General features: G+C 46.8%; 1 protein-coding gene across 4 annotated transcripts; it reads right to left on the reverse strand.

The window, feature by feature from the left end:
- Window positions 1-26,290, reverse strand: SLC41A3 (solute carrier family 41 member 3). 4 transcript variants are annotated; one of them, XM_040076252.2, is made up of 11 exons: window positions 26,190-26,290; window positions 24,031-24,347; window positions 13,738-13,845; window positions 12,847-12,918; window positions 11,896-12,040; window positions 9,666-9,812; window positions 6,934-7,078; window positions 6,130-6,209; window positions 4,305-4,439; window positions 3,360-3,508; window positions 1-897 (listed from the first exon to the last, which is right to left on the reverse strand). In XM_040076252.2, exons 2-11 carry the CDS (start codon window positions 24,319-24,321, stop codon window positions 712-714), a joined length of 1,458 nt encoding a protein of 485 aa, XP_039932186.1. In that variant the 5' UTR covers window positions 24,322-24,347; window positions 26,190-26,290; the 3' UTR covers window positions 1-711. The 4 variants fall into 4 exon arrangements, with proteins under 4 accessions (XP_039932186.1, XP_039932187.1, XP_058278219.1 ...); XM_040076253.2 differs by lacking the exons at window positions 24,031-24,347; window positions 26,190-26,290 and adding exons at window positions 19,315-19,757; window positions 20,117-20,523 and having other exon boundaries at window positions 2-897; XM_058422236.1 differs by lacking the exons at window positions 24,031-24,347; window positions 26,190-26,290 and adding an exon at window positions 19,315-20,523 and having other exon boundaries at window positions 2-897.
- Window positions 26,291-26,412: the final 122 nt, after the last annotated feature.

The raw sequence follows: 26,412 nt of genomic DNA on the forward strand, positions 1-26,412 counted from the left end.
TTTTTTTTTTTTTTTAATCCCACTTTATTTATGTGTTTCTATAAACATTTTAACTACTGGACATTTCATAAACCATAAAAACAAACCTTCCTGCCCCCAAAATGCAATCTAACCAGCTTTTTGGTCAGACACCAGCAATGCTGTCAGGGCAGGTAGGCAGTATCCCTAGATAACCTTCCACTGGGCACGAGCCAGCAACTCACTGCCTCAGATCCTGAGCCTCTGAGCGAAGGAGAGGAGACAAGTTTAAAGACCTGGTTGCCCTGCTACTCCAGGGATTCAGCAGGAGAAAAGTGGGCTGAATAAAGGATTTTCCTCGATGGAAAGTCAGAGGCTGATGGAGGGGCTGCAACATCCCCTTGCAGGATCAGACGCAGTGACCTCAGCAGGCTTTGGAGCAGCCTCAGGGCTGTGTCAGGGCTGGGGATAGAGGCCATGGCCCAAATGCTCCTTCCTGCCTTGTTTGCCAGGTCCAGGTGTGAGCAGCGGGTGCTTCTTAAAACCGTCTTGCTCACTTGCAAGGACACAGGTTTGTGGGTGCTGAGTCCTTGGGGAGGGTGAGCCTGGCTTTAAGGCACGATAGGGAGGGCAGGTGGGGTGGCAGGGTGGCAGGGGAGGCCCAGCCGGGTCACCCAACGCTGATCACCAGGTTCCCGGTGTCTCAGAGGAAAGCACCGTGTCGCACGAGGGATGAGAGCAGCACAGGGACTCTCAGTTCCCCAGGTTCATTTCTGTGCCGTGGATGAGCCAAACGAGGCGGAAGCAGATGGCCAGGAATCCAGTACCCAGGAGATCACCCAGGGCAGTGAGGTAGGGGATGGAGAAATTATCTGGGTCCAGAGCCTTCCTCCACATCAGGCGCACAATCAGGTCAGCCACGTAGAGCAGGATCCCCACCTGAGAGAGGCAGAACAGGCCCTGCTGTGAGGCAGCGGGAAGGCAACAACAAACCCTCGGCTCAAAGCCAAAGTGATGTGGCCATGGCCAGGGTACCACAGCTAACAGGGATCACTGAGCCTTCACACCTTCCTCAGAGAGCTGAGGTTCCTCAGTGGGATGGGATGGGATGGGATGGGATGGGATGGGATGGGATGGGATGGGATGGGATGGGATGGGATGGGTGTAGCTGGCTCCCACCCTTTGGCATCACATAACCGACAGTGCCCCAGCCTCTGCTGCCAGCCACAAGCATGGAGACCCTGCTTGAATTGCTCACCAGCACTGCCCGCCCAAACCAGAGCCTGGCCTCCCCAAAAGCATCTCCCAAAGGTACAGTTCCTATTGCCATGCCTTGAGTGAGCGCTCCCACTCACTCCACCAGATGAAGGATTCCTGTGAATATGCAGGCAACTCCAAAGGACAAGTTTGTAGCCAGACGTTTTTCTCTTCATCCTTCTTTTTTCCATTAGAAATTCAGATCATGTCTACTTTGTTTTTCCTAAAAGTCTCAGTGGACAACTGGAGTTTGAGGCAGTTTTTGCATCAAAGCTATCCCAAGCAGAACTGACATGTTATAAAAAAAACAAAAAAATCTTTTTTTTTTTCGTCTCAACAGTTTAAAAATCTTTGTTGTAGTTTCTTTTCATTCTTATTTCATCCCCAATTCTGATAAACAGATGGAGGAAAAAATACTTTGGTTAAAGATTAAAAATTGTCTAGTTAATTGAATTAAGAAGGGAAGAGAGAATTTGCTCCCCACATAGGTGGTCCCTCCATGGGAGACCACAGCACATCAGTAACCAAAGCCTGAGGCAGCATTTTTGAAGGTGAAAACTGCAAGCTGGGTTGTGAGAAAGGGAGGAGGAGAGGTGGGGGAAGTAAATTAAATAACAGAATCACAGAAACTAAAGCTGGCTGGAAACTCGAGAGTTCCACATAGATCATTCGTCTTCCCCAATTCAGGATCAAATACATGCACATCTTTCCTGATGGAAAATTTGTTTAACTTGTCCTAAACAACCCTCAGAGATGGAGATGCCACACTCTAAGCAATCAGCCCCACGGCTTTTTTTCCCCTGTTTTTGTTTTCCCAAGGCCTAAAATAATTCTGCCTTTTTCCATTTGAAATCCATGATTTCATGCTTCCTTCCCTAGTGACCACACTATGTTATTCTGTCCCTCCCTACAGAAATTTGGTAGTTTAAAGGCTGTTAACCAGATTTTTCTCAAGCCTCTCTACTTTGAACTAGTTAACCCCAGTCCATTCAATTACCCCTGTGAGGTCATGTTTTCTGGGCCTCTGATCTTGGGCTTCCTCCAACTGACCCAAACTTTCCCCCCAACCCTCTTTCTTTCTGTCTTTCTTTATAAAGTGTAACAGAGGGGGAAAAAAGGGCCAGGCTGAGTGTATTCTCCTCCACTGGCCTCCATGGCAATCTTTCGGGGTCAGTGGTATTGCTGGGATGCTGCTCTTTATGCTGTCATTATTCTTTGCATTTTCATGCTTGGCTTTGGTCAAGGAGTTACCTCGATGCATAAAGAGTAGAATAAATATTTTCCTTTACAACCGTGGCTGTGCTGCTGGGCTTAGGGTTGTGCAAAGGTCGAGAAAAACTGATTGTTTACACACACAAGGAATTCACCCTCAGACACAAGGCTGCTTGTAAGGCAAAGTGAGAGTCAGCCACCTCATCATGCAAATTAATGAATCACTGATTTAAACGGGCAAGTGAAGTCACAGCCTCTGTGAGTTCAGGCAACAGCCACATGCGTTTCTGAATGAGAAAAACAAAGTTTACAGGGCAGGAAAAACAGCAAAAGGGAACAAGCGGGACAAATCAATGATTTGCCCATTGCCCACCAGGAACTTTTACTTTTGAAAATGAACTGCTCAGGGCTTGGACCTTCCCTTTGTTTTTTACCTGCATGGCCCTGCCCAGAGAGATTCACTGGGTGGACACCATAATACGTGACAGTGGTTTCTAAAATGGGTGGGGAAACCTGCTGGCTGGAGTCCACTGCTCCTCACTTGCCCCTTGATGGGGTGACTAGTGGCAGCCTGGAAATACTTGGAGCTTAGAGACTCAAGGAGTGAACATTTTAAAACAAGACCTTCCTTGCCAAGTTGTCTGCACACTTACTGCAGCTCAGTGGATGTTGAGAACTTCTTCCTCCTCTCACGCCTGATCCCTCACTCACCCTAAAGCAAAGTTGTGCTCATGTGGGAAACTAGATCCTGGCAATTTGGGTGAAGTATTACTGGACCTACAGAACGTACATGATTCTTGGTAGAAGCATGCCCAAAATGACAGGAAACAGAGGCTGCTGCTGAATGTTTTACTGTGGCTCCTTTTTAACCTGGAGAATGCTGGTTTTACGTTATCTGACAGATTCCTTTTGGATGAGAGTTTGGGTTTTACCTGCAGCAAAGCAGCAGCCAGATAGAACATCACAAAGGTGAAGGACAGGGATGTGTGGCCCCCCTGCAGCAGATGGATGGTGTAGAGGAACACGAGGTGCCCTGGGATAACCAGGAGGAACAGGACCCGAGCTGACTTGGAATTCACCCCTGCAGAGCACAGAGACAGAAACAGGGGTAACAGCAGCTGGAGAGGGTGAGTGAGGGGAGGACAGGACACAGTGTGCATTTTAATGCATAAACCTGGGGCTGCCCCCTCCCACCAACCCCATTGCTAATGCCCTCTCTAGATCACACAGATGTAGGAAGCATCTGCAGGATCAGCACAGCAGCTTTGTCTAACACTGAAACTTCATGCCAAAGGCTTTGTGCTCTGTGCTGATCCACTCTGATTCTTGCAGACACTCCTCTCAGCTGCTCTCTGCCTCCCACAACTTCTGTTCTGCCTCACTGCAAGAGATTTCCCCAGTTTCTAGCTTGATCTAGCACTAACTCTCAACCTAACAGAGAAAATCAAGAGGAACTCTATAAAGACAACAGACCCAAAATTGAGTTCTGCTGATGTTCAAGTATTTCCAGTGCTGAATATGGAGGAATTGCTGATTTTCAGCAAGATTATGGTCTATTCACTGCTCTGTCCATTGTTGAGGATTCTAGGCTGGCCATTAAAATGACTTGCTGTTAGATCAAATCTAAGATTCTTTTTCAATTACTTTCTTTAGTGCTCCCTGAAGGCCACTTCTTTGCATGCCAGTGAGCAAATATGCAATAAGCCTTTTTTCACGCTGCCCACTGCAAAGATGCTTCCTCTCTGATCTGAGCATTCTCTGTGGAAGGGGAAAGTCCTGCCTCTGAAACCCACCTAGCCCTTCACCAACCAGGCTTGGGAAAGGAGCTATCTGTATGACAGCCCTTGGGACACGGACACCAAGGGTTCAGGGTCTACCTGATGAGAAGAATGTGGTGCATGGGTTGGGCCAATTCTGCCTCATCTTGTATGGCAAAACTCCAGGCATGCTCCAGAAGTGCAGGAATGTAGAAATTCGGCTGGCTTGGATGGCAACCAGATTCCCTCCAACACCTGTGAGGACAAAACACAGAAAACCTGTAACCTACCTTCAGCACAGCAGGAAACATAAATCCAAAATCTAGCCTAAGGTGAGTAATCTGCATTCCCTGAGAGCAGCAGTGAGAGAAAGAGAAAACCTGATCCCTGCATCCCTAGTGGTGCTGAACTATTCACTTTGCAGGAACAGCTCCTAAAAAGCTGGAAAGCTTCAGTAATTGTATTCTTCTGATTGCTGACTGGAAACATTTTCCCTTTCTCCCCAGCACTGGATGTAAAAGCCACGTGGCCTCTGAAAATGATGTAATTGCACCTAGTTTGACACAGTCTGTGAGCAACACCTGGGGAAAGCAGTGCAAACACAGCTTATGGCCACTTCTTGGATTTACTCACTCAGAGAACCATTATTGTTTAAAAAACAACAAAACATCACAGCAAGTGTTTATATGTCTGTCTGAGGGCAGCTAACACACTTGTTAAGTGAGAAGGAATCATGAGAATGAATTAGAATCAAAATATGTTAGCTAATTAAAGTAAATGAATTCCTTCCAGACTGATTAATTGTAGCAAACACGAAAAAGCAGCTACGCTTTCCAGTAGAAAATAGAGGGATAATGGTCTGTGGAGCAAATTTCCACCACCCTAAGTATTTTCAGGGTGGAAATGCCACAGAAAAGATAATGATAAGCCAGATGCTACAGGCTTCTCATGTTTTCCCTTCCTTGGATAAGAAATCATCATTAAATGTGAGATTTTCCAGATGGGAATCAAAGTGAAAATACTCAGACTGTCTCACTGTCGCTCAAGATAGGATCTGTCTGAGCCATGCACTGCCATGCTTAGCACATCCAAAGTGAAGAGCTGCCTGTGCAAAGACACAGAGCAGTACATAACTCCAGCACCAGCTCTGCCAAACGGGTCACCTGTCCCCACAGAGCCATGTCTGGGGCTATTATTGCTCAACTAAATAAATGGCTGTCGACTTTCCCAAGCAGGCTCCTTGACTAACCGTGCTGGAAAGGGTCAGCAAGGGGGTAGTCACTATGCAGATCCAGGAAGGTGGCAGCTGGGTGACAGCCTCTGGCACTGCAAAGGACAATATGTTTTGAGAGTGGGGTGAGGCCCTGGGAAACTGGGTTTCCCTTGGAATGGGCCTGTGCTACAAGAATGATATAGCAGCAGAAAAATAAGCTAGTGGATCTTACTGATAGGTGTATGTATAAAACTACTGTGAATATAAATAAATATAAATATAAATATGCACAAAATTATAAAATACATATATATAAACAATTATATCCAATCCATACATATAATCTTTTAGATACATACACATATATAATCTTATTATATTAATATTCATCAACAATCTGTATAGGAGATGATTGCACAGCACACATTACTGAGTGGAAGGAAGAAAACAAGGGAAAATGGATTTATTGTGACATCCCAGTAGGTTTGATATTATGAAAAGTGTCAATGTAGCTCTCAGAGATGCTTCGTCCTCGCTACTATTTTGCTCCAGAGAGACTTCAAAACGTAAGCAGGAATGTGATGGGGACCAGTAACTTCACTTCCACTCATGATGGGAGCAGGGATTTGAACACTGATCTCTGTGTAGGGGTAACAGTGGATACCAGAACCCTTGGGAGGAAGGGGAGGTATAAATAAAAGCCTGTATATAGTACCCCCATGCCCAACCTACCATTAATCACAGGTGTGAAAACTGCCATGCCTTCAAATTTTGGGTCAGTTACAGTTTTGTCCAGGATGAGCCCGCCAATGCTGTTAAGAAAAGGACAGGAAATTACAGTGGATCAATCTTTTCCCAGGGCAATTCCTACACTGCAAAAATAGCACACTGACATGGGTTACTGCATCCTCCTCATTGCCAGGGCTGGGCTGTTCACCATGTACTCCTTTTACAGCTCAGTTTTCACCAACAGAAGACATTACAGATTTTGTTAATGGCATAATGAATTCAGGAGAACTTCCTTGCCTACCCCCAAGCAAAACTGGAAATAGTTAGGAAAGCTTTATCATCCTCCCACAAAGTGTTGTTACACTTCTCTACTGGCTTTAGTAGTTTTAAAAAATTCTCTTCCAGGTCTCAGCTGGCTGTGAAAGATGTAGCGCAGGAGGAATTAACTACCTGGCTCTACATTTATCAGTATTTTCTCTTATATTGTGTATCCTCAGCTGGATAAGAATGAGGTTGAAGCCTGACAATTTGTGATGATCATCATCTGTGCTTTCAGTTACCTGGTTTTTACCCATGTGGTGCCTGGATGTGCAAGCGAGACTTAGAATGATTTGCTTTTTCCAGTCCTTTGGGGGCTTCTTATCTGCTGTCTTGCAGCCTTTTGGAGAGTCACTGATGGCTGAGAAGCTCTGGGCCACTACCCCTCTGCTGTCCCTCCCAGTGTCACCTTTGATGGCCTTCTAAGTGAGCCCAGGGTGTCTCTGCAGTGTGCATAGAGGGCTGGGCTGGCAGCGGTGCCTCCTTTACCTGCTGATGCTCATGGCAACAATAACCGGCTGCCATCCCGATTTCAGGACTTCGGCCAGGGAAGGACTTTGCTTGGCAATAGCAACCCAGAGAGGGATCATGATAATGAAGACAGCACAGATCAGAGGAGAAAGGTACTTCACATCTGGCAAGGAGAAGAAATCTTGAATTAAATATCTGTAGCTTCACTGGTCGCCAAATTCATATTGCAGAAAGATAGGAAGAAAGGCAGCAGGACTCTTGCTCCAACTGAGTTATGTTAGAAGAAAAATCACATGAAGCATGATAGTCCCCACAAAACCACCTCATTCCACCACAGAAATCCGTAATTAATCCCTGAAATTCACTGCTAGAGGATGCTGTTTGAAAATCAGCAGGATTCAAATCAAGTCAATATTTGAAGAGGAACAACTCTCCAATTCCATTTCCAACTAAGAAAGACAAAAAGTTACAAAATTTCTGGCTTCAGGGTACAAATAAAACAGCAGGGCAAGGAGGAAACTCCTGTGTAGAAACTGTATCCCACTTAGGGCAGACACCTCACACCTTCACCTAAAACAAGAGGTAAGAAGTACTTTAGGAGGCAAGCTAGCAGAATTGCTGAGCAGCTGGTCTGCTCTATAGGAACAAATGTTCTCTGGCATATATAAGCCAGTTAAGATCTCGGGTTTCTTTTGTGCTAGCTTGCATGTGTTTCCATTAGGTGCTTTTTCCATTCAGCAGAGGCATAGCCTTGGAGCCATCTTTGGAAGCAAAAGAATTAAAAACTAAGTAGACGTGCAGCACTTAAAGAAAATAAACATGACTCAGAAGCATGAGAAACACCTTCGAGCAATGGGGCTGATGCCAACCCTTTTGATACAAAAATGCTTCTTCAAGAAATCTGGTCTTTGAGCTGGGGCCAAAGGCAGAGGGATGTAATGCCGACTTTGCAGGTAATCTGGGAGATGAAGCAGCTCAAAGTATGCATTTTGAAAAACACCATTGCCAGGATCTTGGGCTACCTGGATGCGACAGCACTGATGTCAGGGCATCTTTTGTGAATGAAAGGCTTACACGAAGAGGTGCAATTCTTCATGAGTGGCTTCAGTGGGCACTGAAATGCAACTCCTTCTGGGGAGTTAAAGTGCACTTTAACCCCTGGAGTCATCCAGGACAGGTAGGTTGTATGACAGACTTAGCTGCTGTACTGGGTCTCTTACCCACACTACATGTTGTTTTGAGCAATTAATTCCTTCTTAAATAATGCAGACACAGAGCACTGGAGTTGATCAAACCTTATTAGAGCCCACAGAAAGACTCCTGGTTGGATGAGTGGTTGTCAGGCTCCACGTTCCAGTTCTGCCACATTCTCTCACAGGCAGCCCATAAGCAAGCTCAAATCCTTTGGTACAATTTGTATCTCCTTTATGCAGGACTGAGAAGGACCAGAGGCAATTAAAAAAAAAAATAAATAAATTGAGAATCTTCTCTGGCAAGAGGATATTCTGCAGAAGGAGAAGATGCTGCATCAGGTGGCATACAGTACTTCAAACTTTACAGACTCATGAGTATTTCTGAAGGATATATATACATTCTGGTAGGACCCAGAAGTTTTTAGAGTGTGACCTGTACCTTATTACACACTGGGCAGGGAAATGGATTTGTTCAAGCACCATCAGCAGTGCCATCCTCCTACCTGCTTCACTTCATGCTCCCAATGACTTAGTGTCTGTGTGCTGACTATTTTTCCATCTCAAGACAGGCTCTTTAAACTATGCTGGCAACCCCAGAAATGCTCTCTGGTCACAGCCATAGAGGTTATCATGTTGTTCTGCCCTGTGCTCCCTGGGAGATATTATCTGAAGCATAGCAACTGAAAGACAGATTAGTTTTACAGAGACAGGTGCGATGGCATCACGGAAAAATCCTATTAAAAAAAAAAAGTGCACCTCTGAAGCTCAAGGAGGACTGGATGGAAGTGATTCATAGGCCTCTCCCTGCAGTGTGTGCTCCTTCCTTCCCTCACTTGTGCTTGCACATGGAATGAGTTATGCAAACTGAGAACAGCTGCCTCACTGCTTCTGCTCAGTCTGAAGCTACAGTTTGGGTTTCAAATGGTACTGAGTTTGCTGGATCTTTTTATTTTCCCATTTCTGGTCTAGCTTAGGCTCACAGTAAGTAGCCTAACACATTAAAAGCAACAGACACATATCACCAATATTTTGAGCTTCTGAGGGTCATCGGGGCCCAAGTCTTTGGCAACCAGCAGCACAGCTAACCCCAGACCACAGCTCCTGCTCAAAGTCCTGAAGGCACAAAACACTGTAGAGTACTTCCCTCCAATTGAGTATCTTGTTCATCCATGACTCTCCAAGTCAGAGGATACAAGAGCATTTTACTAGTGCCAAAACCCTGAAAATGCCCTGTGAAGAAGGACCTGTTATTGCCCATGAACAGGAAGTTGTTTTGCTTGCCTAGTGACAGATTGAGGAACAGAGTCAGTGTCACATATGTCAGCCTTCTGTTCCAAAGCTGCACAATACATATCAGTCGTTTCTTCGACGAATTCCAGTTGTGTTTATTAGGTTTTGCCTTTCAGTTTGTTACTAAAAGAGAGTCTGGAAAAAGCGTCTTTGGTCATTTTTCTACCCCAGTGGCATGACAGCCTCCATTCTGAAACATGCCAGAAATGCTGAACCAGCCTGCAATAATTTCACCAGCCCCCTGCAATCCCCTGCTGAACACTGTACCTATGTATTTGAAGAGTGTACTGCTGATTCCTGCAAGGAGGGAAAGGGTTATCAAATCTCCAAGGCTTGCTGCTATGGGTGTGGCGACATTGTCTGGATTGATCCCAACTTTCCTGGCTCCGATGATCACACCAATCATCACCAGACCTAGAGAAGACACAGAGCAGGCATTAGAGAATGCATCCTGTGGTGTTTTACCCCAGAACTGCTTTTCTGGCTCCCAGAGGGACGTGGGGGTCTGAGACGCAAGAAGCACATTAACCACAACAGCACCATGCAGCTGGAGATTGGACACCCCCAGGAATTTGTCCTCTTGTTTTCACCAACCTGAAGTGCATGACTCTGTCCTTATAAACTGCACCAAGGGCCCAGAGGCACACAAGCAAATTCCAGGGATCAAAGGAGATACCAGCAGGCAGCCCAAATGTAGCAGCTCCCCTCCTGAGCAGCCTAATCTTTGCTTGCCTTGAAGCAGGACCAGGCACGAAGCACACTCATAGATAAGCACACAGAAGGCATGCAGCAGCCTCCTGGTGCCATCCCCCCCTCTGGATTCCATAGCACAAAGATATTTTCCATATCAGGCTGAAATTTCTCAAAGTTTGAATCACCAAGGAGCAATGAGCTTCCTTACAGTAGCCGGCAGTAGCCCTTCAGCCCTGCCATCAGACTGAGCCCTCATGTCCCACAGTCTTTGGGGCTGCTTTAATTTGCACTGGGTGGATATGGATGCTGTGAGCAGCTCCAGAGTCAAGGGGTTATGGTGGTGGCCCACATCTCTTCCCATGTCCTCTGAGGTGCACCTGGAATACTGCGCTGCTTTTCAGCATGGCTGGGGAGAAGGGAAGTTTTGCTCGCCCAAGTAAGTTTAGGAGCACAAACCCCAAACCCTGATGAACATGTGGGAATCCCTCAGCTATCAGATCTCTCACAGGCCTGTGGAAGAAGCACCTGGAATAAGCTCTGCCTGGCCAGGCTCCACTGCTAAGTAGCAAAGGCAGCCTTGAGACAAGACATAAGACATCCCTTCAAAGTCCTTCTGTGGCTGACAGGCTGCACTAAAGGAAGCCCAAGAAATGGTGATTCCCTCCAGCTCACAACCTCTCTGTGCCTGTCTACACAGCCTCTCCAAAGCTGAGCATGCACAGAAGCATTGGTTCTGTGCCAAGAAATGCCACATGTGCATCTTCCCTGATACAATATCCCTTGTACAAAAGCACATCCTCACCATCCTCACCTAACATGACATTTCCACAGCAGCGCTCCCTGACACCCACACTCCCTCCCCACAGCACAGTTCATGCTGCTTCCCTCCCTGGCCATAAAAACAGCAGCTTCCCGTCATGCACACCCACACACAGGCTGCCTGTGACTGTGTCCAGGGAAAGAATTAATGTCAGAGCAAACCTGAGACAGTACAGCAGCAAAGCCTCTCTGTACCACACCAAGCAGGGAGATTGTAGGGCAGAGTAATGAAAGCTGAGCTGCTGTTTTTTAATAACTGCCTCATCCCACACTTTTCACCAAAGGCATCTACAATCGCCCTTTGACTCCAGCTTCAGCATATGCACTTGTTCTAACTTGTCCCTTTCATTTAGAAAACTTGCAGTATCCTTCGTGCCAGCTTCTCTGTTCAGGTATCATGCTGCCCTCCTATGGCAGACCTACAAACTGGAGATCTTCAGGCCCAGCTCCTCCTGTCCAGCCCATCACGTTCCCCTGGAAGAGGAAGAGCCAGGGGAGAGGACTGCCTGGTTCTCAGCTCACAGCAGGCAAATTACAGGGCTGGCCACAACTCTGCTCAGGGTGTGGGGTGACCCAAGTCCATCTCGAGCATGGTCTGGATATGTCTGCTAATAGACCCTCCATTCCTTGGGTGACATTATTTCACCCTCCCTGGGGAAAGGACCAGTGTAGATGGCACATGTGACACCCAAGAGACACGGAGTGTGGGGGTGTTTTTACACCCATGCACAGCATGGGGCATTTTTCACCTGTCAGGTAAAGGATATTTTAATTGCTGCCTGTGGATGCTGAGGGCCCACTGAATAGATCATGGGGGAAGAAGAGCAAAGGCAGGATGCAGAGAGGATGAAAGCAGCAGACACAGCTCCCTGCATGCATCCTCCCTCTGCCAGACCAGAGGGATGCCAGCAGGGCCTCCCTGGTAGAAGGGACAGCTCATTCCCCACATGAGTGCTGTTTGATCTGAAGAACCAGAACCACTCACCAAGGGAAAGTGCAGCTATGAAGGCCGTGGTCACGCTGCTGGCGCACAGCACAGCAGCCTGGCTCAGCTCCACAGAGCCCTTGGAGATGGCTCCCAGGATCACAGCAGCAACAGCAGCCAGAAGTCCCACCACAGTGGCCTGGACCTGGGGACCAAAGGACAGCTCGTGAGCACTCACCCACATCTGCTCCCAGGCAGCCCTGGCTCCACACAACTGCAGTACTGCCACACAGCTTGGAGGGAAAAGTCTGGCACAGATGCTGATTATTTGAGTATTTAAACAGCATCCCTGCAAGGCTCCACTAGATCAAAGAATAAATCCTGACAAAGTTTGGAGAAAAACTCTGGGGGCCTGCAAAGGGCAGACAACATTTCAGCAAAGAGCACCTAGTCCGTCGGCAAAGGAATAGCCCTGGTCAACACAAAAACAGACTCCCCATCAGCACAGCACTCCTAGGAAAGTTGGAGCTGTGGAGGGACATAAGGGAAAGCACACAGACACATGTTTCCAGCCCTGTGGTCTTGCCATGTGCAAACTCTAAGCTGGTTCCTGGATTTTAACAAGCAGAAGGAGTACAAGAGGCAATATCTCCCATCTCTCTCCCCTCCTGCCCAAGGCTGATTCCCAAACACTGCCAGTAAATGACAGGCTTTATCCAGAGGCTGCTGTGAAACAGGGACTGTGCCATAGTTCCTGCTGCAAAAGGAGTTTTATTAGTTCAGTTTGTCCACAAAGGCAATGAATGTCTAGATGTGTTTTACAGCTAAACTACAAGCTCTGGGGCCACACAGAGCTTTATTGGAGGTCAAGTGCTGGCTCTGCTCGGCTGTGTTGGGGATACCTGCCGCAAATCACCTGCTCTGCATTCAGCACTGCTGAAACAGATGCTGCTGGTCTGCAGCATAACAAGAGAAAAGGGAGTTTTTCATCTCCCAGCTGAAGTGACTCACCTGGATAAGGGCTAAATTGCAGGTGGCCATTTTCCACTGCTTCTGGGCATCATCCATCTGTCCAGTGTTAGCCTAGGAGTCAAGAGAGATACCCTGAAAAGCTGTTTCTGTGGTACAGGTGGCTGCTGAAAGCAGTTTTACCGGGTCCCTGGGGGAAAGGGGCTGTCAGAGGGAGGCAAATGCAGGTCACCATCTCCCAGCCTTCCCTGCACTTCCTTCTTGACACTTTTCCACCAGCCCAGTGTCCCCAGCGGTATCAGAGGCTCACACTGGTCATGCAGAGGTGTTGCAGGGCACGCAGCTAAAGGTGGAGTGGGCATATCCACCACAGCCCACACAGACAAAAAGCTGAACAAATGAAACAATTTTTCATCTTTTGTTCCCTCTAAATTTCTCTGGTAAGCCACAGTTTCTCCTGAGGCATAATAAAAAAAAAAGGCCAAAGTAAACAATATTGTTTCAGGGAGATAGAAGAGATCAAATACAGAGTAGCAAAAGCTGCTGCAGGTTCCAAGAAGCCTGTGTCTGCTTCCCCCAAGGTAGGATTGCCGGGAAGCCCTGAAGGATCAATACCCACAGAAAAGCAATCCTGTACTGAAGCTGACAGCTGTGGAGCCCTGGCTTTGTCTCCTTCATGTGTCACAGGGCCCCAAATTATCAGCAAGTGGCCACCCAGGGATTAATTCACCTTCAAAGTGCAGATGAAAATTCTCTGTTCCAGTTAAAAAATGAGGGCAAACACATTATTTTAATGCTCACACCCCACTAGTTTCTACTTAGCAGAAAAGGGCATCTCTCATACACAGTGTGATTATATAAATGAAGAATCTCCTGATGTTTCCTGCTATTCACCCCCTTCCCAACACCCCCCACCAGCTTGTTAATACTCACAGCAGTGGAGAGCCTGGATGCCAGTGTCATCTCCAGATTACCCTTCAGGCCAACCAAGGCAGGAACCAGGATAAACACTTCGGTAATTGTCCGAAACACATCCCAGTGCTGGAAGGAAACAAAGGCAATGACCTCAGTTTGTGATGCTGACCAGTCCAATGCTGTTGCACCCCAGGGCAGCAGGTTCTTGTCTCACCACCTCCAGGTATCATGTGTACATAGGGGCAAATGCTGCCCTGATGCATTTCATGTTTTGCATTCTGGGGGTTAAGGAAGGAATTTTCAGCTCGTAGTACTCTTTCTCATCTCAACACAGCAAAGCACTACCCTAATGGGGAAGGATCTTTCTTTCTAGAGGCAACAGAAGATTTTGGAAACCCACAAATTAAAATCTGCCTTTAGCATCAGCCAAGACCAACGTTAAAAGTAATTAAGGTTCACAAACCAAATGAAATACAGCATGTTCTCCATCCTTTGCACTGACACTAGATACAGGAACCTCTATTGCTACCCAGACTCATAAGAACAAAACCAAAGATCTGGAAAATGATCTCACAACAAGAAGTTATGTCTGTCTTTTGTTACCAAACTTCTAGTCAAGCATCTAAGACTCGTGGTGGGAAGGAATGAGATTTTTGCATCTATTCTCCACAGGCAGTTCCTAAATCTTCCTGGTACCAAGTACATTCTTGGTGCAGCTGGAAAAAGGTTTTGAATTAAGATATCTCATAAGCCAAACTGCTGGGCCAGTATCTTAAGTGTTGTTGCTCCTCTGAAGCTAAACTGTACAAAGCTGTTGAATCAGCTGCAACACTAGTGACAATCTGAAAACGTAAGAAACTTTGTTGACTGACATGTCTTCTCTAATTTTTGTACCATACAGTGCCTTGGAATAGAGTTCATTCCGCCTCTGTGCATTCAAGGGTGTTGGCAAAGTCCTGCTGTAACCAGAGAGGTTTAAATCATTTAAATCAGGATGAAATCACAGAATGGGGCCACTGAGCCTGGACGAAAAGTAACGAGCCCAACATCTAAGAGTGGAATACAAGGAAAGAAGGGTGTCTGCAACGAGTCAGATCAAAGGTCCATCTAACCCATCCTTAGCTCTGCCAATAATCCAATTCAGGTGTATAAAACAAGAATCTACAAAATGACAAGTAAATGTGATAATTCTCCTGTGTATTTTCCAGGCTATGACTATCTGCCACAGGGTACTGAGCTGGTGGGGATCTTCTTCACACTCACCAGTGTTGAAAGGCTTTCTCTTTCAGATCCTCATCCAAACTCCCCCCTCCAACCCATGTGCCATCCTGTGGCGAAAATTTCCGGAGTTTAGTTGCACATGACGTAAAGGATCAATTTGCTCATTGTTTCCAATTTGTCACTGGCTAGTACCCATGGTGGTCCTGAATTTTGGCACTAGAGGACAAAACTAACAGCACATCCCTAACCACCTTTTTCACATCCACTGGAATTCTATAAACCTGACTATCCAGGCAGTTGGACAGACTCAACAAATGGTGACACATTCAGCTGCCAGCCTGTTAGGAAATATATACAGGGTGTAACAGCTCGGTGGTTTTTTCTGGCTGTGCCTTGGGAAGCTGCAGGAAGCTGTGGGAAGGTGGTGGTGTCTGTCTGCTGGGAAGACCTCACAGCTTCCTTCTAAGTCAGGATGAATGAAATTGGGGCTGAGCCAGTCCTGAGCATGTGGTGCAAGGCAACAGAAGTGCAGATAATAGCAGAATGTTATTACAAATATAAAAAGGCACTTTTCCTGGCAGTGGTGACCTGGAAACAGGCACATTTCAAAATGTTCAAGGTATGTCACTGTGGCATAAACAACCAACAATACAAAAATTGTCCCTTTATTTGACACACTACAGTTTTGTTTAAATTTGTTAACATGGAACTTAAATCCCTGAGAAAAGCTAGGGGTAGACATCTCTTTAAAAGATTCATATCCCCCCCTCTCCTCTCTCTTTAATTAAGAATAAAGATCCAAACACATCTCTGACACCTTCAAAAGAAAGAGAGAAAACAGACTTCATAGTCACAATGTAAAATCCCCCAATCATTTAAAGCACAGAGACATGCAGAAATTCATACTTAAGACCTTGCACATTTTGCACAGAAAAAGACATAAATAGAAAGCAACTGCTTGTATTTTCTGTGCACGCCACCCTTGGGAAACATGACTTTAGTATATCTAGGTAAGCTACAATCCTTGTGACATAATAGATTTTACAGGTCTCAAGCCATCAGAACAGAAGTTTCAGCATATGAGGCATGATTTTTTGGGACTCTGCCTTACATATAATTACACCTGAAAGCTCTGAACAATTAATAATCACACAACTGTACTAATAAAAAAAGCTGACTTAATTGCCTCTATTTGAGTCTCATTAGTGACTCACTGAGAGCCTAAGGACAGATTTATAGTGATTTATACCACAACAGCCAGGACTCCATTGTGTTAGTGACTGCAGAAATACAGAATAAACAGATGATACCTGTGCCATCAACTTGCAGAACTAACAGCTGGAGGAGTGGGGCAACGTGGAGCCATGCAGGCAAGGAACTACCTGAATGAAGGCACCTGGACAACGCCTAGGAAATGTCTCTGCCCTTTGAGATGAAAACTGGCCTAGAAAGAAGAAAAGCATTCCATGCAGCATTGCAATCCCACACAGCGGGACACAGAGCCAGAAAGAGACTCTTTTCCACTTCACATTTTCATAATGGAGCTCCAACCCTAAAATTTAGCTCTGAAGAAGCTTGGTTAACACCCTGTTCTACCCATAGCAGCTGGGTCTGCTTGTGGGGTGCCTCAGATGAAGAGAGGTTATCGTGGGTGCTCTGAGCCAGCCCCCCAGCTTCAGTGCAGCCCTGCTGGAGCTCCTCACACTGTCCTCACAGACCCTACCACATCCTGTTACCTCCCCAGGACATCCATCTCCTATGGCAGCAGCTCAGAAGCCTCAGAGGTTTTCAATTGCTCTGAACAAGTCAACAGAAAGATCAAAATATCCTAGAGTACAAAATGCAATTCAAAATCCTTTTCAAAGCTAATCATCGCATGGGCTTTTGTCAACAAAAGACGGAGATATCTTATATCTGTGACTTTTATTTGGACTGTGTCCCACTCCAGTGGCATGGAAAGGGAAAATGAAAGGGAAGCTTTCCTCCTCAATTCTCTGGTTTGAAATCTGATTATCCACCTTCAATATGATTCTTCACCTTACTGTAAAAAAGCGAGCCAAATACTGGCAGGGCCCTGCAAGATCTCCAGCAACACCAGCCAGCCCAAAATCCAGAGGGACCAGTGGACCAAGGATCACTGGAGCAGAGGCAGAAATGCCCAGGAGGAAGAAAACCTGTGCCATGCTATCAGCCCTGCAGAGAGCCTGCATCACCTGCACACACAGGAAGAGAAAATGGCAAACATCTACTTCTTTGGGCATCCTTTTCCTACAGCATGAGAGACCCAGGTGTGAGCCTTAGAGTCAACAGGGCTGGATAAATCTCTTCTGTTGATTTTCTTTTTAAACAGTAATATGTACAGTTCTTGGTTTCATCCCAGAGCAGATCAGAAACTGATAAAATCCCAAGAAGTTTGAAAGGATACGAATGAGCAATTTATGCTTTGTTCTCTTTACAGAAATATGAGCCCTGCAAAAGACAGCATCAGCTGGACTCACAACACAGAACCAAGTTATTTCGAGATATTTTGTATGTAATAAAAGAAGGGCAGCAGGATTAAACTTAGTATTATCTATGCTCTAGATACCATCCTTAAGCTGCCCATATATCTCCCTGTCCAAGGCAGACACAGAGTTTCCTAATAATGTTTTGCAGTCACTAGAAATAGGGCAAAACACTCCTTAGCCAGAAGAACCACTAGAAAGTGGGCAAATCACAGACTCCTGGACTTGAAAAACCTGTAGTTTTGGTATGTGAGCCCTCATGACTGGCAATATGAGTCTTATGGTACCTGGCCTCAAGAAAACAAACTTAGTGTCAGTGACAAAGAAGCACAAAAGAGTATTGAAAACCTTTAAAGGCTAAGATCTCTGCATTTTCCCAGGTACTGGTTTTGTTTGTAGCTATGGGGTTGTTGATACCATGGCAGCTCACCTCACTAACATCGCTCCTGTGCCAGTTGTGACTCTCAATGCACAGCTAAAAACTGGGCTCCCTCCTCTGGGAGCTGAACCCATGGACTGATGGTTTCTATTTCAACATAGTTCACCAAAATATACACTTCCTGTGGTTGTGGTTTACACCTGACCCCATTTCTAGGGGTCACTGGATTGCTCATTGTTATTTAAAGGACAGGTGCAATGTACACATACATGGCTTGTGTTTCCCATCTGTTTGGAAAGTTACATTTTTGAACACAGCTCAGCTCCTAGCAAGTGAATTGATTTCTTCTAGACAAAGACCTATTCACTCCAAGGTACAGTGTGGGTATGTGCTAGATATTTCTCCTTCTTTGAGACAAATGCTAATTATTAACATAACATCTTGGGTAGTTTGAGAACTTCTGTAATGCTGCAAGACAGGTCTGTGCCTAAGCACAGCACAAGGTGGAGATGACAAACACAGCACAGCAACAGCCCGTGCCACTCCAGTTAACCCCTCTTGGATATTCCTTGTGTTCCCTTTAGTTCGACTTCTCTGCCTTCTTTGTTTCTTCCAGAGCAAGAAAAAAACAAGCAAGGTATTGTCTTTCCAAACATTCAAGTATCCATATTTAGCTCCTCCTGTGGTATTAATGCCAGAGAATCCAATGTACTCCAGTGAGCTCAGAGTGCAGGATATATCCTTGGGAAACTCTGCCAGCCTTTTGATTTGTAAATCCACTGGCATGAGATGCCCAAACTAGATCAAATTTTGCATTTCTATTTGTGCCACTGGTACAAAGGAAAGATGGATGGGATAGATCCTGGTTGTGGGCACAATGGTATAAATGCAGCAGCACTCCCTGGCAGTCGCTGGAAGCTATTCTAAATTTATACCCATCTCAGAAGCTGCCCAAGAAGCACTCAGTTTGTAGGCAATGCTAATCATTTTATGGTGGCATTCCTCTCATCACAGTTATCTAAATGCTTTCTAGAACAAAGATTACATTAGTTTGCAAAGAATTGAATGCATGAACTTGCCTCTAAGTAAAACAGGTAGTTAATAACAACCCTGACCTAGATCTCCTTATCAGCAATTTTTGAAGGAAAGAAAAGATATCATGCAACAGGGGAATATGCTGCAGCCTGATCCAGTTGCTTCACAGGAGTCTTTACCAAACTGCTCAGCTCGATAGAGAAAAGGGAGCACCTAGTCTAACGCACCCAGCACAGTGTTAGTCAGCCATCTGAAAACCAGTATCCCACATTACATGGAACCCAGCTACTGATCCAAAGGAGATGAATAGTGTCCCTCCAGCACAGAAAAAGCCTACAGCCATACTGCTGACTGGCTCCTAGGACCACAGTCATTAAAAACAAACAAGCACAAGTACTCAAGGTCAGAGCCTTAGCCCACCCTCTCACTACAAGTTGCCTAATCACAGGTACCTACTTGAACAACATCCATCAAGAGGCCCGCAGCTACCATTCCCAAGCCAGCCAGAAGGAACGGCACAAAAATCTGGGAGGCAATGGAGAATGAAGTCTCTGGGAGAAATCCACTGGCTGACCTGGTCAACTTGCAGGTGAAACCTCTCAGCTTCTTGCCGTGGAAGCACAGTTCCAGCTGTAACTGGGTGACCACCATGGTCACACACTGCTACCCCATGCTCAGCAGGAAAATGGAGGGAGATCAAGACATCACACAGATTCTCCTTGCAGCTCTCTCCAAAGTCAGAAGGAATGTTTTTCCTCAAACTACAGCAACGATGCCAAATTCCTTTAGTTTCTTCTCCTCCTAGGAGCCCGTCCAGACGATTGCAGTAATGGTATCCTCCAAAATTGGTTCAGCTGGGTTGAGCCCAGGTGGCAGCAAACTCGATGGACACAATTTCTCTGATTTATATTCAGGGGGGAATTAAAAAAGAGAAGAGAAGATTGTAGAGATGCCTGTGGACGAATAGAAACGAGCCCACACCCCATTCAGCTCCCACCACTTCAGTAAAAACCAGTAAGACCTGCTTAGGCTACAGCACTGAAAGAGTGACAGGTCATACAAGAATCCCTCAGCGTGCTCAAACACACTGGTGTCCTTTCTCCTCGGGTTACACTTCTTGTCAGAGCGCGGCGCGCGTTTGATACGATGGTTTAATGTGTAAGCCTGCTGCAAACCAGCCCAGCTCCCTTGCTCCCACCACGAGCACTGCTGAACTTTCCTCACTGTCCCGAGGCCGAGGAGGTGGGGAGTTACCAACCACGATCCATTCTGCACTTCTCCAAGGTGAAGAAAGGTCAAGGAAAGCAGGAGCCCCCGTTTCTCTCAGCTGACGGTATTACGCAGGTCTCATCCCCGGGCAGGTGACACGGCTGAGCCGGCTGGTGACACAAGATCTGCCCTGCTAGACCCCGGTCCCTTGTGTCCGCTCCATGGTCTCCGCGGGACAGAGCAATCGGGCTATGCCAGCTGTACCTTTGAATGACTGGCTCTCAGGGGGAAAAAAAGTTCAGAGAACCAGCCAATAAGCTTCAAAAGCGAACACCCTTATCTGCTGTCATCACTTCAACTTTCTGCTAGTTTGCAAAGGCCAAGATAAGAGTCCTAGCCAGTGCTTATTTAAGGTAGCTCCATAATCTCTCTGCACGACAGGCAAGGGAGAGAAAGGGCGTGCTGTGAGCTGGTCACCCTTCCTGTTCTGAAGTAAAACAAACTGCTCCTGCATGCTCCTGGGAAAGGTACTGTTTTTGAGAGAGGGGTCTCACCCCAGAGGCTTCGTGGTTAAGCAGCTTATACAAGGTCATAAATCAGAGCTGCGCCATGGCTACATATGGCCAAAAAATTTGTATCCTGCTCTGTAAAGGCTTCAGCTCAAATTCAAGTGTGTAGGGGAAAGAGTCATGGTATTATGCTTGGGCTCCTTTCTAATAATTAATTTGGGCAAACTAATTGAATCGGAGGGTCAAAAAGCTTGAAAAACCATCATTTAGGATGGAACAACCCCCTCCCTCACAATCTCTGCAAAGAGAAAAAGGCTAATGGCTTGTGGACTCTGTCCTTGTGACAGGGTCCCCAGCATTGCGGGGGACTTGGAGAGAACACGACATGCCTGCAGCTAAATTGGGAACTGAGGAAGCTCTCAGCCATTTAGACAGTGTTTATTTGGTGTGAATTCACACAAACTGAGGTGACAGAGCAGATCTCCTTGGAAGCAAGGCAGACTGGAAAACAAACGCAAGCTGCGGAGGCTCTGTCTTTCGCTGCTTTCTAGGCTGTTATTTTGGTACAGCCCCTAAAACCTTCTCCACTCCCAGCTGCCTTGGTGCGTACTGTGTGTCCACCACCTAACAATGGTACAGTTAGCTGAAAGCTAACAGGAGAGTACATTTCATCTAATCTAACTGGAAAAAAAAGTCCCACAATATCTGGAAGAGTCAGGTTAATAAAAATCCTGTAATAACCGCACATGACCCAACCTCTTTATACCAGCTGGGAAGAAAGAAATGACAGTATGAAGGCCCAGTTCTGGTTAGTCATTCACAGAGGCTTCAAGGAAATAGAAGACAATGTCTGGACAAAATTTCTGGACAAAAACATAGGTTTTCAAGTTCTAATAATATCCCTACCTAGTCCCATATGCCATTGTATCAACCAACTGGATTGATGACAGAAACATTAATGTAAAGGAAATATCAATGAGCCGAAATGACTCATATGACATTAAAAAACACAGCACCAATACATCCTGTACTAAACTGTCAGCCTGACAGGGTTTATAAGTTTATCACGCTCCATCTCTCTCCTTCTAAGCAAGCACCATAAAAAGCCCTCAACCAATAAATCAGTATGCAGAGAGGTAATTGGTTCAGGTGAACCATGTGTGTACACTGGGTCATTTTATTATCCATTTAAGGAGCCTCTGATAAAGAGCCACACCATATTTATTAGCAGAGAGATGCATCACATTTTCCTGACAAAGAAATATACCTCATCTGTCCAGAAAAGATACATCAGGTTTGAGAAGAAAGCGAGCATTGCTCAATAGTGGGGAAAAGACTGTAACTAGCTAGTGAAAAAACTGAAAAAAAACCAACCCACCAGCTCATAGCTATACCGCTCAAGATGGCAAAACCTGGGGAGGTGCTCTGCTGCCCTTCTGGGCACACAGATACACTCTACCCTCATGTTGCCAACTAGTCAACAAGTAGCACTGTCCTGGAGGAGTCAAAGCAGAAACAGCCTCTTTGGTGAGTCCTGACCCTGATCTAAGTCCTCCATCTACTGGCATAGTACGAAAAACAGAACAGAAAGATGGCAAGTGTCTGAGAGCACAGTTTCATACCTACCTTGTCATCCCTGCAAAGAAGAGACAGGTGCCTGTGAATGCTCTCACAATGTGGCAGCGTTAGCAACAGGCAGCACTATTCCAACGCCATGAGCTCACAGGAGAATGATGCTCTTCAGGGGCTGCACATCCCAGTTGCTCAAGCACTACCACTCCTGACTCTGTGAGCTCTCTGTTACATCAACCAATGTATTTTTGTTTTTAATCTTGCTCTCCTCCTCCCCATTTTAGGAAAGGGCAGAGAAGAGAACTTTTGTGGAGAGATGGAAAGCAGGCAGATGGAAAGTGCCTGAGGCCCAGGTACTCTCAGGGATCAACTGCTGTTCCAGAGAAACAAGAGCAGGAGCCAGGCAAAGGCCAGCACTGGCTCAGAAGGAAGGCAGCAGCAAGTCCTTGATGAGATGTGCTCAAGCAGTCCATGGTCATGCACAAACAGCCACTGTGCTAACTGCCAAAAGCCACATTCCCTATGAGATGTTGCATGAGTTGCATGGGTTGATTTCCCATACTTAAAGCACTAATATGATGTTTTTAGTGAGCTCTTTATATGCAAAAACAGAAAACAAACTTTTGCAGTTTCAGAGGAGAATGAGGTTTGCCTCACATTCTCTTCATATTAGTGGCTCAGTTCCTCTCAGGAAAAAAAAACTCTCAGGGAAGAAACATTGAAGGAAAAGTCCTCTTCCAACATCATAAACCCATCTGCAATTCGTTTCACACTTTAATAACTCACAGTAGGAAGAAACATACATTCAGTGTCAAAGATCTATAGGAACAGGCAGTTCTAAAAAGTCTAAAAAATGAAAATAGAAGTGGTTGCTCAGTGTTCAAGACTCTTGGGAATAATGTCTAAGGAGACAAAAAGTAGTTTGACACTGGGATCTGAATTTGCCTGGTGTTCTGTGATCTGACTAGACATTCTGCTGTGTACCAAGTAGATGCTAAGGTCAGTTAAGGATACTGGGTCACTCCTAAGCCTTTATAGCTCTTCTAGCTTGGGGAGATCAGCTCTGGGTTAATGACAAAGGAACATTTTTGAAAGTTGTCAATGTCAGCACAGTAGTTTCTGTGTCACTGTATCAGATAGGTCAGGGTAGTTTGACCTCATAGCTAGTTAGTAAAATAACAAGGTTAACAAAAATGCACACTGTTAGAGTAACCCAGAGTGCAAAGGCATGGCAATTTATAATCTGGAAATTAACTGCAGCTTTAAACTGTCTAATATTAGGGGCTGATCATTGCCTTAAAGGTCTGTATTGCTGCACCACAGAATGAAAGGTCTCATCCTGACCACCAGAATCAGAAATGGGACTTAAAGAATTCAAGTAATCTCCTGTGAAGCCATAGAAAAGGATGTGGTGCACAGGCAGGGCTGAGCTTTTGTATGAAGTGTTAACAGTGCTGGGCTGGCTGACGCCTTGTGCAAGGAAGCAATGGGTGCAGGACTGTCCTGAGCTACATCTGTGAGTGATGCCACCAGTGTATCTGCTGCAGGAAAGCACTGTGCCACCCCAGCCATGAGGCTGCTCTCACCCACCCTCTTCCCAGGACCAAGGAGAGATCTCTGCACAGGACTGCACATTCTTAATCATCCTTCATGTACTCTTTAGTACCGTGTTCTCTTTTTTATCCCGAGGAAAGGCACCAGAAAAGCACCACATGTCTCTTGAGAGCTCCAGAGTACATAACAGCTGACGTTGAGGGATAAGCCAGCATAGGAAACTGTTGCAAATTCTCCCTTACTATGCCATTCCCAGAGCAAATCCTCTGCCTGTGAAGAAAAGCCCCCACTTATCCCATATTAGATACTTCAGATGAGTTTCCCTTACCTGAACATAATCCAAAACCATGCCTGCCAAGACCATGCCAAGCCCAGCTAGGAGGTATGGCAGGAGCACTTGCAGGCAAATTGAGACTGCTGACTCTTCCTTTGACTTTGCCACGGCCGCTTTCTCCTCAGCCAACAGCTTCTGCTGTGCATGCAGAGAGACATCCTCTGCTTCCTGGCTGCCAAGTCGGCTCTCTCTGTGTTTACCCTTGCTCTTTCCTTTGTGCCTGGATCGCTCTCCATTCCTAGACCTGCCCTCTTTTCTCCTCTGTCGAACTTCCTCACCTTTCATGGTGGCTCTCTTGAATCACAGTTTTTCTGAAAAACAAAGTCAGAAACAATGAGATAAGAAAAGGAAGTATCAGGTAGGTGAGAGACAGGAGATTCTTTGGTGCTGTGTGCTCTTAACCAGAAGGAAAACTACCACCTACTCCCCAAGCCCAAGATACTCTGCCGGCCCAAATACTAGTACTTAGTTTACCTTCAACTTTGTATAGTGTCAAACCAACCTCCCTTTCTCTAGTTGCATCTCTTCCTAGGCCTGTGTTCATGCTGCAGCGCCTGTTGTGCATCCTGGCTCTTCCCCTGAGAAAGCCTAGAAAACACAGAAGGTGCCACACATGGCTTGAACTCTTGACCCACCAGCTCTCACTGGGAGTCACAAGAACTTCTGAGCCCAGCAGAATCCAACCCTTCCCAGGACCTGACCCCTAGTCAAGAAATGGGAGCAGCTGACTTCCTTACATCCCAGCATCCCACAGTCCAGCAAAGGACTAGCATCCAGGTGTGTACTGTGCTTACTACCTAGCACAGCTGTCCACCACTCCTCAATAACAAGACAATTCTTTGATCTTCGTGCTAATCTGGATACTCTTGCTTCCTTTTGTGCCTTAGTTGACATGCATGCACTACGTTACTCATCTACCTACAGGGAAGTTGCCATGACCCCACAGCTTCTTACAAGAAAAAAAGAAACATACAAAAATCGAACTAGTAGCCCATTTGCTGCCATCAGATCTCATTTCTTGATGGAACTATCACTCATACTCCCTGCCCCACTGCTGGCCCAGGCAGTGACCCAAGTCTTTCACCCATCACCTCCTGCCAGCCCTCATCTGGATTAACCTCTGCCAGATGTTCTCTGATGCTCTCATTTTCAGGACGGACCCCTAACACCCCGAGGTAGGTAACACTATCCCAGGAAGGACCAGCCCTCTTCTTGCCCCAGCATCTGGGGAGCGGAGGAAATCTGGGGGCTGGGAGGCCCCAATCACGGCCGGGGAGGGGAGGGAGGAAGACAAAGTCCCGCTCTGCGGGAGGAGGAACCGCGGCCCCGTCCCCGCGCGGCGCTTACCGGCTCCGTGCGCTGCCCGTGCCGGGGCTGTCCCCGCGGGCCCGCGGGCGCGGCCGGGGCGATGCGAGCGCGGGAGGCTCCCGCCACATCTGGGCGCGGCGGGGGCGGCTCGGCGCCCGCCCTGCGCGGCGGCCGCGGGTTCGAGCCCGGCCCCCGCCCGAGGAGGCGGGGGCGGCGCCGTGAGTGGCAGTCGCCGGTCCTGCCCCGGCGCCTCGCCCGCGCCGCGGCTGCCGCACGCCCCGCCACGCCGGCGGCAGCCTCAGCCCCCTCCCGGTGCGCCCCGGCCACGGCGGGGGGCACTCCCTGCGAGGACGACCCTCGCTCGGGGGACAGCCCCCGGGGACGGCAGCGCCCCGGGCCCGGAGCCCCGGCCGCTCTCCCCCCGCGCCGCTCCCGGAGCCCGTGGAGGATGGTAGGGAAAGGGTGACGGCTTCCAAAGTGGGCAGCGTAAACAGGAGGCTGCAATTAAGAGCTGCGGAAAGACGTTTCCTCCGTTTGGGTTCGTCGGGGTATTTTTTGCTGGGTTGGTTGGCGGGGTTTTTTTCCTCCTCATTTTGGCATTTGCGAGGGCTCTTGTTGCAGGCTTCCTGTGCAAAAGCCTGCTTCCAGCTCCGGCAGAGCAAAACTCCTATTGATTTGGTTTTTCTCCCCCTCCCGTTCTGAATCGGCGTGTTAGAAGTGTGATTACAGCATCCATCACATTTAAGCACATAAATCTTATTAAGCACTGGAGTAACCATACTCATGCAAGTCTCCTGAATCATGCAGCTCAAATTTCCAGAACAATTGAGGATATTAAATCATACCTCAGTACCAGAGCAAACTTATATCCTGCTGAAGTCTCTCAGATGTCATGCTATGCTAAAGGGCTCTTAGAGATAAAATGGTGTTTCTGGCTCAAAGCAGGGTGCACCAAAAGGAGTTGAAGGTTTTTGTAAGTGGCGGTAATGAAACCCTGCAGCTGCTGCGTGTCAAGGGTGCACGATGACTGTTGAACGTCACTCTGTAAGGGCAAGGCTTTAAATTTCA

This window comes from Hirundo rustica, chromosome 12 (assembly GCF_015227805.2).
Source record: "Hirundo rustica isolate bHirRus1 chromosome 12, bHirRus1.pri.v3, whole genome shotgun sequence".
Lineage (NCBI taxonomy): Eukaryota > Metazoa > Chordata > Aves > Passeriformes > Hirundinidae > Hirundo > Hirundo rustica.

What these genes read in the sequence shown, in the direction of transcription:
- SLC41A3 (XM_040076252.2), bottom strand. Translation starts at nt 24,321, where the DNA reads ATGAAAGGTGAGGAAGTTCGACAGAGGAGAAAAGAGGGCAGGTCTAGG. An exon ending in CATCCAGGCTCTCCACTGCT is followed by an intron (nt 12,919 to 13,737) that starts GTGAGTATTAAC and finishes CTTGACTCCTAG; the next exon opens with GCTAACACTGGACAGATGGA. An exon ending in TACACTCTTCAAATACATAG is followed by an intron (nt 7,079 to 9,665) that starts GTACAGTGTTCA and finishes TCTCCTTGCCAG; the next exon opens with ATGTGAAGTACCTTTCTCCT.